Genomic DNA, 17,205 nt, shown 5'->3' with positions numbered 1-17,205 from the left:
AAATTACAGGGGCTCAAAGATTTGTATGAAATTTTTTAAGACCGCGTAACTTTGAAACCGAATATTTTAACAGAAATCTGGAAAACCACAGCATAGATATTAGTTTCTAGAATATGTCTGCAAAATTTCATGGACTTTGGTTGCTTAATATTCAAATGAAATTGGAACTACGATTGTATGAAACGAGTGACAGAGAGAGCGCTCTTAAGTGTGTACAGCAGATTGACACCATTGTAAAGTTTTCGAAGTCACACTTGAAAACTGGTTTTTCTTAAATGATCATTGATGTGATTGTGGCGCATGTGGTGTATTAGAATAGTTCACGATATTAAATGCCTTGATCATCAATTTTGTACTAGGTAAGCACTAAGGTGGAAACACACTTTTGAAACACGAAATTATGCTCTCATACAGGCTTTATGATATTTTTTTTTCTTCTCTCAAAACTTTACAAAGATTAGCCAATGTCAAGTTTGTAGTTATTTGTAACAAGTTAGTTAAACTATACAAGTGTGGACCCCGTCTGTGCCGGCGCTCGCCGACATACGCACGGCACCCCCTTAGAGTGCTTTCCAGTCAGTTTTAACAAAAAAAAAAAACACTCCAAAAAGGCAGAGCATGACCGCCAGCTAACACCAACACAGACGAAGTCCCATGAAGTCCGGCTTTATGATAAAGCAGTGCTTCAAGTATTTGTATTTTAGTGACTTGTCTACAGTTACAAAATGACAGTTTTGTATTTTTTTTAATTATGTTTAGAAAAGGTTTTTCAGTGTGAAACTAAAATATGTTTGTATTATTGGATAGAATTTAATTCATATTTATTATACAAGGAACGATAAATAACAACAACAACATTATACAAGTGTAAATTTTAAAATTTATAACACCCCCGACAAGTGAAGGTTACAGTAACCAGAAAAGAGCTGATAACTTTCAAACGTCTGAACCGATTTTCTTGGATGATAGCTAAGAACACTCTCGATCAAGCCACCTTTCAAACAAAAAAAACTAAATTAAAATCGGTTCATTAGTTTAGGAGCTACGATGCCACAGACAGGTACACAGATACACACGTCAAACTTATAACACCCCTCTTTTTGGGTCGGGGGTTAAAAAGAAATCATTTCATACCAGGATCAATATCCAGGATATCTTTCACAATGCGACTTAATTTTGGAATAGAATATTTTTCACTTACGTCCATAGATGTAAACAGTTTTGTTTTATCTAAGCATTTTAAATCTAGTGAGCGATTCGGTGATTGTTAGAATGATCACCAAATTAAGACAGCATCTGATTCCTATTTTATGTAACTTAACACGCGTGACGTTTCAAAAGTTTCTTTCCGCCTTTAGATTTTGATGATGAATAATAAATAATTATAATAAAACATCAAGGAAGTTTTTTTTCTTGGTTGGTAAAATATTTCGCACAAAGTTTATTTTATTATAATTTGATTCAAATGAATTGGTAATTTTAATAAATGAATCATTTTATAACTATTTCAAATTATGTTTATTATTTATCTGTATTGAAATAAAATATGTAAATGAAAGGACATGTTGTATAAATTCATTTTTTTATTATTTGAATTAAAATCATTATTAATAAAACTTAGTTTTACTTTACAATTATCCCATTATTACAAAATACCATAAAGTTGAGCTCAGACTTGAGACATTGTTAAAATGAGACATCTGGCATAAATTTGTCTCCTTTCAACTGAATCTTAAGGCCTCATTCGCACGAGAGCTTTTTAACGTCCGTTAAAAAAGCGTTCAAATAGAACAAATGCATTCCCAAGTATCTGTTCACACGTCAACGCTTTTTTAACGCGCACTTTGTATGTTCAGCGCAACGCCGGGTTTTAATGCAACGCTTTTTTAACGCTCGTGCGAATTAGGGCTAAGAGTGAGCAATGTCAAAGTACGCTTCTATACGAGACATGAACGGTAAAAGGTGTAATCATTCGCTAAGTTGTTCATCTTCGCTTTGGTCACTGCAGTCCTCTGGTAGGAAGGTGTCATCATTGTTGTAATTGTTCTTGTTGGGTCGGAACCGCTTTGGACGCTTTTGCTGTTGCTCTTCACTCCTTGGACCAAGCTGCAACCATAAAAAGAAGATAATTGAACAAGTGTAAATTAAAAATTTATAACACCCCCGACCAGTGAAGGTTACAGTAATTAGGAAAGAGCTGATAACTTTCAAATGGCTGAAGCAATTTTCTTGAACACTCTCGATCAAGCCACTTTTCAAACAAAAAAAAACTAAATTAAAAACAGTTCATTAATTTAGGAGCTACGATGCCACAGACAGATACACACGTCAAACTTATAACACCCTTATTTTTGGGTCTGGGGTTTAAAAATCAAAAAAATCCAGTTCTTCTCCTAGAATAGTACTGGTGGTAGTTACTGATGTATACTAGGAAACACTAGTTTTACTACATGTAATAAATACATTTTGATATTTGATATAACAGGTCAAACAACGTTAAGAGAGATTCAACTCACTTGCTGAACAAGTCTGTAGGGCCCAACATCTTCCATGAACGCCTGCTTGAAAGCTTTGCGCAGCGGTTTCTTCTTGAACACTGCACACTGCTGCCTCAGTACTTCCGATACATCCTCTGGCAGTTCTGATCAAATGACAACAATTTAAGGTCAAATATGAAAGTAATAAGTGGGACTTCGTCTTTTGGCGTCTGCTGGCGCGCGTTCTTTGCCTTTTTGGAGTGTTTTTTTGTTGGAAGTGAACGGTTTTTGTGTTATTGCTGGTGGAACTGACTGGGAGGCGCTCTGGAGGGGCGCCGCGCGTGTGTCGGCGGGCGCCGGCACGGACGGAGTCCATACTTATACATATAGTTTCCCTAATTTGTAAATGACTACAAACTTGACATTGGCTAATCAGTGTAAAGCCAGATGAGAGAGAGAAAAAAGTAATAAGTGGTGATAACCTAGTTACTAGTAGTTAAAACGTCAGTCTCCTAAAGAGAGTCTGGGGTTCGATCCTGGGCATGCACCTCTAACTTTCAGTTCAGTTTTTAGCAATTAAATATCACTTGCTTAGCGGTGGAGAAAACCATCGTAAGACTTGTATGCCTGAGTGATCTCCATAACATTCTCAAAGGAGTCTAAGGTAGTACATTATTCTGGATGAACATAGGCGAACGAATTTCGCTATGTGGCCTTCCTACGATAGCTATAACGCGTCGTGAGCGTTTGCATAACAGCCATAACACGAATTTCGTGTCGTGGATGTTTCAGTGACCATAACGCGTTGTGAGCTATATTTTCGCTCAATGAGCGTTTTCGGTCTTTAAGCATAACATATTATATCAAATTCCATCGAGTGAGACGGGCATAGTATTATCTAAATAAAAGGAAAGAAACTGACTGACTAACAAATCTATCTACGCACAGCTAAAACTACTAGACGGATCGGGCTGAAATTTGGCATGCAGCTAGTTATTATGACGTGGACATCTGCAAAGAAATAAGTTTAAAATTCAACCTGTAAGGGGGTAAAATAGAGGTTTGAAATTCATGTAGTCCACGCGGACGAAATCGCGAACTTAACCTAGTTATAAAGATAAATTACCGTTTTCCTTGAAGCAATATGTCTTAGGCCGAATATCATAGACTCTGTAGTCTAGGATCAATGTGACTTGGATGTGCTCATCCTCCTCCTGCGTGTGGCTCTGAGCAAAGAATGAGATCTCTATGTGAGAGCCATCCAGCAACTTGAACAGGTTTGCTTCTATATTCAGGAGTTTCTGTAAAAATGAAAACAATAATTTTTAGGGTTCCCGTACCTCAAAGGGAAAAAGGAACCCTTATAGGATCACTTTGTTGTCTGTCTGTCTGTCCGTCCATCGTGTCTGTCAAGAAAACCTTTAGGATACTTCCCATGACCTAGAATCATGAAATGTGACAGGTAAATAGGTCTTATAGCACAAGTAAAGGAAAAATCCGAAAACCTTGAATTTATGGTTACATCACAAAAAAAAATTGTGTTCATTCATGAACAAATATAATTAATTAGCATTTTCAATTTTCAAAGTAAGATAACTATACTTACCTATACCAAGTGGGGTATCATATGAAAGGGCTTTACCTGTACATTCTAAAACAGATTTTTATTTATTTTTATGCATAATAGTTTTTGATTTATTGTGCAAAATGTCGGTTAAAAACCCCAAGTACGGAACCTTCAGTGCGCGAGTCTGACTCGCACTAGACCGTTTTTTTTATAGATATGTATGTATATTTAAAATTATTTGGAAGACTGTACCTTGAGAGCTTCATATTGCTCGAGTCTGTCGTAGTACGCCACTAAAGCCTTCCGCACCGCGCCCAGACACTTGGGCGTCATGATGTTACTGAACTCGCCCATCACTGCCTTCAGGTTGAAGCCTAGTGGTAGGGTTGACTTGGACACTTTGTTGCCCTCTGAAATATTGAATGAATGATAATAATATTATGTACTTAATAAGTACTAGCTTTTGTCCGCGACTTTGTCCGCGTGGACTACACAAAATTCAAATCCCTATTTTTATTTTTATCTCCTTAAGGGTTGAAGTTTCAAAAATCCTTTTTATATACTAGCTGTGCCCGCGACTTCGTTCGCGTGGAATAGTGACCGCGCTTTATATAGCCACGGACGCTCAGGCGCGAGGCGTGTAAGTACGTACTCTGTACGTTAAAAATGTAATTGACATAACTTTTTTATTTATGAACCGATTGACATGAAATAAACACTAAATGTTAAGTGAAGCTTACTACAATATATTAGTGAAAACCGTATCTAAATCGAATAAGCCGTTTCTGATATTAGCGTGCACAAACACACAGACAAACAGATAAACAGACAAACAGACAAAAAAAAATTACAATTTCGGGTTCTGCATCGATATAATAACAACCCCTGCTACTTTTTTTTATATATTTCCATTGTACAGACACCACTTTTCTACAATTTTATTATATGTATAGATTCGTCCTATCAGCTATCCTATAATTTATCCTTTTTAAATTTAGCGTCATAATAGCTATCTGCATATCAAATTTCAGCCTGATCCATCCCGTAGATTGAGCTGATAGATCAGACACCATTTCCTTTTGTATATTTAGATAAAACTCCATGTTTATCAGCCCATTCACCACCTTTGCATTTGTGTGTCATTAGTTTGATTGAATTGAAACTTTTATACACTGTTGTCAATATTTCCATGAAGGTTCCTGATATAGTTATACTTGTAGTACCATCAATGCACAATAGGTGTCACAAAATATTTCTACATACAAGTTTGCCCTTGACTGCAGTCTCACATGGTGGTAACTGATGATGCAGTATAAGATGGAAGCGGGCTAACTTGGAAGGGGTATGGTATTTTAATTAAACACATGCTCCTGATCCCTGATCGGTTTGAACGCTGCACCATGCCAGGTTAAATCGCTTAACCACTCACCAGAATGCATATCAATCCTCAGACCATGTGTAAGCAATGAGCCAGTTGAATGCTGCATGTGGTACAGCACGCAGCAGTAGTCGTCCACCACATATGACTGCACTTCCACACCGGTTAGCATTGCCATTAGCTCTATGTTTCTCTTTAATGTCTCTACTGAAGCAGTTAAGACTATTTTCTGTAAGAAATTTTAAGTTTCCAAACCTCTTATATGCATTTTATTGCCGACTAATAAAAGAATGTGGATGGATGATTAAAGAAGAGGACCCAGCATAATAACTTTGAATTCAAGATGATGCAAGATCGAAAAGCTTTCACATACTGACTGCCAAGTTTCAATTTGAAAATGGCATCCAATGATGAACTATAATGTAAATTCAAAGTGGCATATCTTGGATCTAATTTCAAACTTGTACCTTTTTTATTTTATCAATGTCAAGGATTCTGTATTGTATGAATAACGAAAAATAGACTAATTATCATCATCATCATCAACCCATTGCTGGCTCATTACTGAGATGGGTCTTCTCTCAGAATGAATATTGTTTGGCCATAGTCTACCACTCTGGCAAGGTACAGATTGGCAGACTTCACACACCTTTGAAAACATTATTAAGATCTCTAAGGCATGCAGGTTTCCTCCCAATGCTATTTAAATTTGATAACCAATGTGATAGGCTATATAGTAAATATTTTGAATCATTCCAGTAGGTTTAACTTCAAAATGACTAGGTACCATGAACATTAAAAAAATCTTGTATGATGTTATGGAACCCTTTGTGTGCAAGTCTGACTTGTACTTGACCAATTTTTGATATTTGCAACTTTTTAGCAACAACTATGTTTTGCAATCTGATAACAATTACTACATAAATACTAAACTCACTAAACTATTCAAATAATTACAGCTGTAGAATAATAAGCAGGCCTTAATATTGAACAAACCTGTGGTTTTACAAAAGCCGCCTCTTTCTGTTTAGGTGGTGAAGCTTTTCTTCTACAGTTGTTTCTTTGAATTTGAAAGAGTTCATTCTGTTTTTCTCGTAATCTCTGTTCCAGAGCGTGTACCTCTTGCTGCAGCTCATCACAATCCTCGGGTTGCTTGGTTGAAGCTACAATGAAGTAAACACCAATAACTGACTGCTAGTTTCGTTTTTGCTGTGGAGGTCTAAGTTTATTACTCTATTAGAAGAGCACCGACCAAATTCCTATAGTAAAATGATTGAACACTTGTTAAAACTTTTGAAAACACACATTCGTAAGATACTTACCGCCTTTACGAAATAACTTTGTGATTTTTATCTGTTTCTTTGCGAGCGTCATTTTATTACGATCTAACATATTTTAAATTGGTGAGGATTCAATGATTTAATCTTTCAAGTTTCAAGAATAAAAATATTTATTACAAATAAAATCCTGAATTCAACGGTCGCAGTTCAAAAATTTGAATTTGGTATTTGTTTGGCATTGGCAATGGCTTTGACAACTAAACTGTCAAAGTCAGTCAAAGTGCTAAAGAAGTGACAGGATTTTGCTTGTAATATCTATTAATAGCTCTGAACACTAGCCTTTTGAAATAAGGAACTGGCCAAGTGCGAGTCAGACTCGCCCACCAAGGGTTCTGCACTCGGGTATTTTTTCCGACATTTTGCACGATAAATCAAAAACTATTTGCATAAAAATAAATAAACCCCTATCTTAAAATGTAAGTAAAGCCCTTTCATATAATACTCCACTTCGTATAGTTATCATACTTTGAAAATATTATTTGTTCATGAACACATTTTGTTTTTTTTTTTTGTGATGTAACCATAAATTCATGGTTCTCGGATTTTTTCCTTTACTTGCGCTAGAATACCTACCTACCACTTACCTGATTCTAGGGCAACAGGAAGTAGAAGAAAAGTGGTTCTGTTTCGGAAACGAATTTCCAAAATACTTTTCATTTAGTAGTCCATAATTTCAAAAGCTTATCAGATTTCCTTGAAGTTTCACAGATTGTAGAGAACTACTTGGAGAAGGTACTAATAAATAATAATACTATCATTATAATATATCGATGCTTGGATACGAAAAACAGTTAGCCAATACTTTTGTAAAATATATTTATTTAATAAAATAATATTCAAGTATAGTACGCGACAGGTTGAGATAGCAATCTGGGTATGAGGCGGGCGGAGCCGGGGAGGGGCACCCCCCACACACCCGCATGTCACTCGCGCTATCCCGCACCGGGTTAGCCCGAGAGTGTGCGGGTGTGCAGGGCGTCCCCACCCCGATTGCCATTTAGACCTGTCGCGTACTATTGATATGTTCAATGGTTCATTAAAAAAAATCTTATTTTATATACAATATTGAAACATTAAACTATTTTGTACCGTCAAAGCACAGAATATATTAATACAAGTAGAAGTAGGCCGGATGTTAGTAGTGGCTAGTGTCGATTTGAAGGGCCCAACCGAGCGTACGGGAATTAAAATCGACACTATGGTGTTGATATTATGTTGATAGACATCTCGTCATTAACGTTTAGTTGGGGCATCAGCTAGTATCTTGTATCTAGGCCTAGCAATTTTTGATCTTCTTCCGATAGACGACCTTCTTTAAGACGTACTGTTAGCCTGGAAAAAAAAAACATTTATTTGATACCACACAAGTTTTTTATACCTAATTATGTAGATTGTAGAGTTTCAAACACTACTTTATCTAAACTTATTTTTAAATCTGAACCATAATATTATCTTGGTAACATAATATTGCAGTTAATAGGGCAGTTATGACAAACTCAAGCTTTTCGTGATAAATATTGCAGGAAGAAAGCCTTCGTAGTTCCTGTAATACTCAGTCACACTTACCTCTCCTCATTATGCTTCAGGGACCACAGCTCGGGCATGTGCCGGGGGTGCATGGTCTTGAGGAAGTACTCCCTCCACAGCTCCTCCAGTCGGAGCAAGCCTTCATTCTTCTTATAATACTCAGTCACTTTGTACCCGTGCGATTCGTAGTCTTCGTTCTCGAATCTAATAAAAATAAAAATAAATTGGTTGTCTGTAAAATCGGTTTACTGACGATAGTTGAACGTGACAACAAAGGCCGATTGTGCTTCTTTGTCTCTCATTCCGCGCTCTCGTTTGCACTTCAAGCCTTACATGGAACGCCTCAGAGCGAGGTAACGCCGCATGAGTCATGTTTTTTTTATGCGTGCAGCCGGCTCTATCGAATTATAAGACGTTGTCACGTCAATAGTACGATACAATATATATTATTTCCAGGTTTCTAAATATTTAAAAGAAAAAGGTGACTGACTGATCTATCAACGCACAGCTCAAACTACTGGATGGATCGGGCTGAAATTTGGCATGCAGATAGCCATTATGATGTAGACATCAGCTAAGGATTTTTGAAAATTCAACCCCTAAAATAGGGGTGTGAAATTAGTGTAGTCCACGCGGACTACACAAAGGAGTGAGGAGAGCTGTTCTAGTGGATCGGCGATGGGTTGATCCTGTGTGCCTAGTGGGAGATTTTTAACCTATTCGATCGCGTAAAAGTTAACTGCGTTTTGTATGGAATTGAAACAGCGCCATCTTCTTGTCACTAGATGGCGCTGTTTCAATTCCATACAAAACGCAGTTAACTTTTACGCGATCGAATAGGTTAAAAATCTCCCACTAGGCACACTGATGATAGATACTAACACAACTTCAATCTGGGCAGCCTCTTTCAGCAGCTCCTCAGTGATTTCATCATGCAGTAGGTAGTGCTGCAATATGACACCCTCTAACTCTTTGCGTCGCGCTTCGGGCAGTACGTGTTTACGCGACTGGTACAGTAGCGCTCGCGCCGCCGAACGGATTTTTCTAGAACAATAAAAAAATATTGCTCAAAATACACGCTCAAAAAATAATTTTTCGTGTTAATTTAAATTTTAGTAACAAAGATGGGTCGACGATATTCGAGCAACTCATGTGACTGGTTTAAAATTTGAACTTTAGTACAACACAAAGCAACGTTATACATATAGCGCGGCGTTAGTAGCCAATCAAAACCAATCACCTCTGATTGATGCTCGCTCACTATTGGCTACAATGCATTGTTGCAACAAGAGTACCATAAATTCAGCCAATCACAACCATTAAGATTGTAATAATGATAGATGCAGTTTTTCGCAAACGAGCAGCTGTTTGTAGAAGGTTTTAAAGGCGAGTGGCGAGCCGAGTCGCGATGGTGAATATGTAAAGGCATGGTCATACTAACTTGCAGTCCGGGTCCTCGATGATCTTGCTGTTGCCATGCGAGCCGAGCGGCGCGGCGCACTGCTCGGCGAGCCGCTCGCGGAGCGCGCGGTCGAGCATGTTGCTGAGCTGGTGGCACGCCACACACAGCAGCACCACGTCGTGGGACGAGTGCTCCTTCATTATCTCTGAATAAAGACATTTCTCATAACTTAATTGCGTTTCAATTTTTAAACTTCATTGCGCTCAATAAAAATTGTTTACAAAAACCTTTTATAATTTTGGGAATGAAAATTTATTTAGGCACGTTAGGCGATTTTGAAATGCGTTAATAACTTCAAGATCGCGCCGGCGACATGATAATTTTGGCTATGGGAAATTAATTTTAACACCTTTTTTTAAATTCAGACACCGGCAATCTCACCTGGTGGTAAGTGATGATGCAGTCTAAGATGGAAGCGGGCTAACCTGGAAGGGGTATTTTCATTAAACCCAAACTCTTTTTGGTTTCTACACGGCAATGTACCGGAATGCTAAATCACTTGGAGGCACGGCTTTGTTGGTAGGGCGGTAACTAGCCACGGCCGACGCCTCCCACCAGACAATAAAACTGATAAAATAAAGTTTAAACTTCTCAATGGCACAGTACATAAACACCGTAGGCACGCATACGCGCTCGCACACTCACTAACCTGGAAAGTACTTCCTATATTCTCTGGGCACGACGTTCTTGCGTATGTATGAGTCTTTAGCGCCACAGACGACGCACTTGTTCTCCTTGGTGAGCTGATAGTATCTGCCCACGTCGCCCACGGAGCGGCCCGCGGGCTCGAAGCGCAGGCGCACCTTCAAAGGGTCTTCGCTCACAACGTCCGCTAGTTCCTTCGTTACGTACCTGATCAAAAGAATTTTGATCACCACACCACATCTTGGACAAAATTTTTTGCTAGAAATATAACAAACAATAAGAGCACGCGTTTTGTACAACGCAAATATTTATAACTCATTTCCTCGCTCACCTCCCCGCGGTCGTCTTGTCGCGTCGGTACGGTTCGCATACCGTACCTAAGCGTCAGTTTGACGCCTCACGAACGCGTGAATCGACGCGAGGTGTAAACTTAGCTTGACTGAGTAGGTATTGGTGTGGAAATGACTACAAATAAATAAAAAACAAGTGTCAAAGACACTTAGAATTTTGGTGAAATAATAAAAAATGTAATTGTTGCGTTCTATAAGGTGTGAGTCCCACAAGTAAATAAAACTAAGCTAAATAAATTTTCATTATTTGCAGTAGTATAGCGGCAATGGAAATACACATTCTGTGATCAACTCTCTATTTATTATGGTTCATGAGATACAGCCCGCTGGCAGACGGACGGACAGACGGGTAGCGGAGGCTTAGTATTAGAGTCCAGCTGGCACCCTTCAGGGAATGGGGCCCTGAAAGGACACAGTACAGTACAGTACAGTACAACTAAAAAAAACTTTCACATGTTAGAATCACTATCACTATCCATCCATCCATAGGTATTATAAATGCGATTTAATCTCACCACATGGCTTTATTATTGTCGCAAGTACATAACAGCTCTCCATCAGGCGCCTCCAGGAAGCAATTGTGGTACAGGGGCTTAGAGCGAGTGGCGTGCGGGTAGCGCTTCGACTCCACCTCTTTGCCGGACTTGCCTTCCCTGTCTTTGGTTCTGCAATCATACAATAAATATGCATTCTTATATCCAAAAAATAGTTCATGAGTTATCACCAAAAACATAGTGAATTTAGAAAAACTGACGACTCTGAACAATTTTCTATGTAAAAACTAATCACACTAATATTATAAAGGAGAAAGTTTGTATGTGTGTGTGTGTATGTATGTTACTCTTTCACGTAAAAACTACTGGACGGATTGGGCTGAAATTTAGAATGGAAATAGATTATACCCTGGATTAGCACATAGGCTACTTTTTATCCCGAAAAATCAAAGAGTTCCCACGGGAATTTTAAAAAACCTACATCCACGCGAACGAAGTCGCGGGCATCAGCTAGTTAAAAATAAAACCATGGTTTTAAGTAGATTTTTAGAAACAATCACTTTTTGAGAATTTCCACGTTTTTCGACGTTTAAGTCAAAAACTTTTTGATTTTAACCACTTTTTAAGTATTATATTATGTAAGGTGGCACCATGGTGCAACACAAGAATATATATAGTAGTACATTTTGATTTAGGCACCTAGAATGAAAGAACACTAATCTGTGATTAGAGTACTTTATATTCTGGACGACCAAATCTTACCTGTAGCCGTTTATGTCATGTCCTACTCTTAAAACAAGACAATAGACATTACGCCGGTTTTATGATAGTCTATTGACAGTTTAAACTGAATCGATTTTAAATTATACTAACCTATGATTAGAATTTTTGTCATTCTTTTTCACAACCAGACTAGCTTTGTACGACAAGTCAGCATATCTCTTACAAACGTCCAAATCGTTCCAATAACCATTTCCATTGGTCCTAAACCAAGACAGGAACCCTCTTCTGTGATAATCGTTGATAAGTTTGACGAATATCCTTATGGCTACATGGGCGTCGGCCGCAGCGTACTTGATTTGCCTGTCAGATAGCTGCTCCGCTGCCCAGTCACTGCATCTTATCTGCAAAGTAAAAACCTATGACAACTTCCCTGATGCAGTATTGCACCTATAACACTAGCACTTCTCCTTTCAGCAAAGGTTGCCTGGTAGAGATTGCTCCAAGCAATAAGGCCGCCTTTGCACACAATTGTTTTTTCTGTTTTCTTCTTTCTGTGTTGTGATCCTTTACATGTGTTTTTGTGTGCAATAAAGTGTTCTATCTATCTATTTATCTATATCTGTCAGTCATCCAAAGTCAAAGTCAAAATCATTTATTCAAAGTAGGTACAATTATACTTCTTTTGATGGTCGGAACTGTTAAATTTGTACGATGTAGTGGTGATAATTAATTACGTTAGTTAAAACTAAAGCTACGAGGGTTCCAAACGCACCCAAGTCTGTCCACTGTTGGACATACAGTAGAGCCTCGATAATCCGTACTCTGAATAATCCGAACGCCGCTGTAATCCGAACTGCCGACTGCCCCTCTCTCTCCCTTACCGTGACCGCTGATCTTATATTTTGTTACGCAAGAGACTGACGAGTCTTTTGTTGACAATACTTCAGCTTTAAACGTCAAGAAAATTCCTCATTCACAAGCTATATCAGCACTGAACACTTGTTTAGATTGGGCTGATGAAAATGACTTGTCTTTATCCGAAAAGATGATGCTGCGTAATTTGAGGGACAAAGCCTTTTTTTGGTCAATAAATAGAACCCGCCAAACTAAAATTGATGACTTTATGAATAAGTAACGTATTTTGTGGTTTAAATATGTGTTTTATAGTACCTGAATAAATATTTTTTGTCAAAATATATTTGCATTTTTTAAACATACTGTAATCCGAACGCTCCGTGAGTCCGAACAGGGGTTATTTTTTGGTAGTTCGGATTATCGAGGCTCTACTGTACTTAGTTCTTTTGTAGACTTCCGCACCTTACAGTCTCAGTATAATGGGAGGCATAGTAGTTGGATCAATAGATTTAGGATTAGATTGAACCGACGCGTTTGGTCTTGTGGTAAATGAAGACCGTGACGACCTTTCAATCAACCCTCACTACTTTGGTTAGTTCGGGTCGCTCTCTCCATATATGTCGCACAATTGCTCTGTTTATTCACTATACCAATAGGCACACACAACTTTATAACAATCATCGATATATATGGATGGGCCCTTCGAAGATAAAAAACACGCTCAAAAAGTCAATAGAATTTGCAAAAGTCTCTTGACTTTGTCAATGACGATGACGTAAGATTCAAGGGTATTTTTGCGGGCGGAATTGTATGGGAAAGGCTAATCCATTATAGAGCAACTCACCCTCCATGTTTTATCCAGTACAATGCCCAACAAAGACTTAGCCAGTGATGCCAAACCACCATTTTCATACCCACACAGATGTACTAGGTGTCTTACATCCAGCGTGCCTTCCATGAACACTCCATAGTCTTGAGATAGATATTTTGCATCATCCTTGGGTGCTACGCCTACTTTGTATACACTTTCATCTTGCAGAAGATCCTAGAAAGAGTGAAATAAAAATATAACATGTAACTTCAAATCTTATTTTAATTGCAAAATAGGAGTAGGTTTGACAACAATCATGGATAATAATAAGCAAAGATGTGGTCTAGGTCGGAATGTGCTTGCCTAGGCAAAGGAAAGGCAAGGCATCTTGCCTTTTCATTCTTGCCTTGAAGGTTATATGTGGCAGGAAACATTGAAGCTGGTATGGAATTTCACAATTTAGCGGTTCATATCAGAAATTGTTGAGCAATCATGTTTTGAATTAAGAATGCCAGCAATGCTATTTCAATTATTTTTATTATTAACCAATTGCATAGGTACTGATTGATTTAGGAAGGCTGGGATCTTGCTATGACCAAAATCTTCAGTTATCAAGGACTAAAATTCGTACTATTAGGTGTTTTTGCTGAATAAATATTCCTTTCCTTATCTCCTATAATCAACCCATTTCCGCCCCACTACTGAGTACGGGTCTCCTCTCAGAATGAGAAGGGTTTAGGCCATAGTCTGCCACGCTGGCCCAATGCGGATTGGCAGACTTCACACACCTTCGAGAACATGGAGAACTCTCAGGCATGCAGGTTTCCTCACGATGTTTTCCTTCACCGTTAAAGCAAGTGATATTTAATTGCTTAAAACGCACATCACTGAAAAGTTAGTGGTGCGTGCCCGGGATCGAACCCCCGACCTTAGAATAGGAGGCGTACGTTCTAACTACTAGGCTATCACAGCTTCAATATCTCCTATAAATAAACTTAATAAGAAATATCATCTTTAAAGAAATTAACTTACTTGCAATGCCTTAGGAATAGATTTGATCTGATTCAGTCTGAATAAAGCACAATAGCCATCAAATGTAGACAGCTGCAGCAGAGCAACGGGCTGCCTCCTGCCCTGTTCAGTCACCCACTCACAGTCAAACCCTATAGCGTGGTGTTCCCAACATTTCCTGAAACATCAATTTTTTTTTTTTTAAAGAATATTAGCCATGCTAATCATGACCCTCCCCCCCTCCAATTAAGCGTAAAGCTTGTGCCAGGAGTATGACAATAGTGCAACAGGTGGGGTTTGAACCGCCGACCTTTCTGAATTCAGTCCGCTCCTCAACCGTTGAGCTATCGAGGCTCTATCATCAACATTATAGTAGCTTAAGTTCTAACACCATGTATGTCATTTGGTGGTGGTTTAGTGGTCACTATATAATCGAGAAATGCGTTGTTTCGGCCAATCAGGAACAAGAAAACACACAAAAAGCAACTGCATGGTATCCATAACAATTTAACCTCAGAAAAAAAAAAGGTTTTTCACTCTCCTGAAAAGGTGCAAATTTTAACTTGTGTAGTGTTAAAATTTAAATTGCAATAGGTACACTTTTATGTTACTATTTCTCTGTAATAGGTACATTGCATCATCTATTATATTAAATAGAATAATGATGTAACAAGTAGAAATAAATATTTTACAATAATCTTTTAAACATATTGCAGAAAACCATCCAGTAAACAACAGGAGACCAATCCAAATCCTTACAGGAGATCAATGTCGATGGGTATCCATGTATTAAGAACAAATCAAGTATATGTACTTCTCACTAAACAAATTGAAACACTTCCAAACGAAAAGGTATTGAGAGGTGTTTTTGAGGGGAAGTATGTTTTAGACCGTACACGGCTAACATAGTTTAATAGAAAGAATAGGTAGTTTATTATATAGGTAGATAATTAAGTTTATTAGATCATTATCAATATCTTTTCCAACATACTAAGTATTGGCAATCCCAAAAATGATATATTTATGCAAAACACTGAGTAACTTGCTGATTCAGATGATTTGATTTTTAATAAAAACTCTGTGGAAACTCAAGTTTTTGGGATTAAAAGTATCTATATCCATCAATCCGTCTCCAGGATGCAAGCTATCTTTGTGCCCAAATTTATCAAGATAGGTACAGCAGTTTAACTGTGACAGATAGACAAACTTTCACATTTATAATATAGGGCCAATAAATCAACAAAAGGTCCAAGGGGCCAAGGGTTATTCGTAAGAGATCTCTTATAGAGATAAGTGTTTCCCTGTCCACTTCTTCAATCATTTTGTCTTTATTGTTACAACTTTCTGGTAGGTACAAAATAAATAAAAAATTAATTACGTTCTTAATTTGACGATAGCCTGGTCACAATCTTGCTCTGATGAAATAATGTCTATCGTCAAGTAATTCAAGGCATCTGAAGCGTTCTTGTCTCTCAACTTCTGCAGCACCACGTAAGTTATACCGGCACAGCCTAGAGCCACGACAGAGGTTACCCCGATCTTTAACTTGGACATTATCGTTTTTATGGATGTAAAACAGGATAATATCAGTCACACAACCCCTGCATATACTACTTGATACTACTCACAATTCTCAAAGAGTATCTGATCACTACGTTATCTCTAAATAGCACAGCTAACGAGGAAAATAAACAACTTTTTTTCTAGTCCGTGATAACATAACTGATATATATGTAAACCAAGGAATATTTAGGGAATATGAAGGGAATATACTACTCTTCTATGTAAACAAATCAAAAACAAAATAGCAAAACCTTAACAATTTCAAAACCATTTCAAAACTAATTGCCAGTGAAGAGAATAGAGAGACGTGCTAAATAAAATAAAGCAAATTCAAAAAAGTCAAACACAGATTAGGTAATAGGCACCGACCAGAAACAAAAGCATCAAAGCATAGCACATCTCTGATTTTTTTAACTAGTTTTACGGCTCTGGGTTCTAGCTGCTTTGAGCCACACATCTCTGATTTTTGCACAAGACCGGATAAAATTGTCTATCTATAATATAATTGAGGATAATAATATTAAATCAATACCTAATATGTTATATTAGTCGTTGATTTGATATTAGTAGGTATGTTATCTGTCTTCCAAAAAGGAGGAACAACCTATTCGGCCGGGATTTTGTAAAACTTATACTTCGACTTATATTACGACTCTGGGATCTAGTCAATTAGATTGATCAGACTGTTCATAGTAACTACTTATTTAAAAACGTAGTCATTATATTCTATTTAAATAGAAGTACCTACCATACCATTAATTTTAGAAGAGCCACTTGCCTATTCTGAGAGAGGTACCTACTTAGATTGACTATCGATTTTCTTCTCGATTGTGATCAGCTCGCTGATCGATGTATAATGTCTTCTTTTTCTGGTCGGTGACAGAATAGTGACAGATTAATAAAAGAGACCACAGACCACGAATCCGGAGATGGCAAGAGACTAAGTGACATACAGAGTACAGACACATAGCATACAGACATCAGTGAGCTTTGTCCATAGAG

The 17,205-nt window shown here is 37.8% G+C and overlaps 2 protein-coding genes across 2 annotated transcripts; both read right to left on the bottom strand.

Moving 5' to 3' along the window:
- Nucleotides 1–1,887: 1,887 nt before the first annotated feature.
- Nucleotides 1,888–6,955, bottom strand: LOC123864391. The gene is made up of 7 exons (XM_045904787.1): nt 6,745–6,955; nt 6,419–6,585; nt 5,474–5,651; nt 4,297–4,454; nt 3,604–3,778; nt 2,517–2,641; nt 1,888–2,106 (listed from the first exon to the last, which is right to left on the bottom strand). The coding sequence occupies exons 1-7, from the start codon at nt 6,812–6,814 to the stop codon at nt 1,969–1,971; spliced, it is 1,011 nt and encodes a 336-aa protein (XP_045760743.1). The 5' UTR covers nt 6,815–6,955; the 3' UTR covers nt 1,888–1,968.
- Nucleotides 6,956–7,561: 606 nt separating this feature from the next.
- Nucleotides 7,562–16,534, bottom strand: LOC123864375 (exonuclease 3'-5' domain-containing protein 2). Its single transcript, XM_045904766.1, has 10 exons — nt 16,019–16,534; nt 14,662–14,818; nt 13,663–13,863; nt 12,114–12,364; nt 11,262–11,411; nt 10,401–10,603; nt 9,731–9,896; nt 9,172–9,333; nt 8,329–8,493; nt 7,562–8,094 (listed from the first exon to the last, which is right to left on the bottom strand). Exons 1-10 carry the CDS (start codon nt 16,192–16,194, stop codon nt 8,019–8,021), a joined length of 1,707 nt encoding a protein of 568 aa, XP_045760722.1. The 5' UTR covers nt 16,195–16,534; the 3' UTR covers nt 7,562–8,018.
- Nucleotides 16,535–17,205: the final 671 nt, after the last annotated feature.

The sequence above is a fragment of the Maniola jurtina genome, chromosome 4 (assembly GCF_905333055.1).
Source record: "Maniola jurtina chromosome 4, ilManJurt1.1, whole genome shotgun sequence".
Taxonomy (NCBI): domain Eukaryota; kingdom Metazoa; phylum Arthropoda; class Insecta; order Lepidoptera; family Nymphalidae; genus Maniola; species Maniola jurtina.
Note: the sequence above shows the minus strand (reverse complement) of the source record. Positions and strands in the feature narration are given on the sequence as shown.

Bases quoted from the DNA above. Each gene is read 5' to 3' on its own strand.
- LOC123864375 (XM_045904766.1), bottom strand. From the start codon at position 16,194: ATGTCCAAGTTAAAGATCGGGGTAACCTCTGTCGTGGCTCTAGGCTGT. The intron at 11,412-12,113 runs GTTAGTATAATT...GTATGATTGCAG, and splicing joins GACAAAAATTCTAATCATAG to AACCAAAGACAGGGAAGGCA. The intron at 10,604-11,261 runs GTGAGATTAAAT...TCTTTTGATCAG, and splicing joins GACAATAATAAAGCCATGTG to GTACGTAACGAAGGAACTAG.
- LOC123864391 (XM_045904787.1), bottom strand. From the start codon at position 6,814: ATGTTAGATCGTAATAAAATGACGCTCGCAAAGAAACAGATAAAAATC. The intron at 4,455-5,473 runs GTGAGTGGTTAA...TCAATATTTCAG, and splicing joins GAGGATTGATATGCATTCTG to AGGGCAACAAAGTGTCCAAG. The intron at 2,642-3,603 runs GTAATTTATCTT...TCATTTGATCAG, and splicing joins ATATTGCTTCAAGGAAAACG to AACTGCCAGAGGATGTATCG.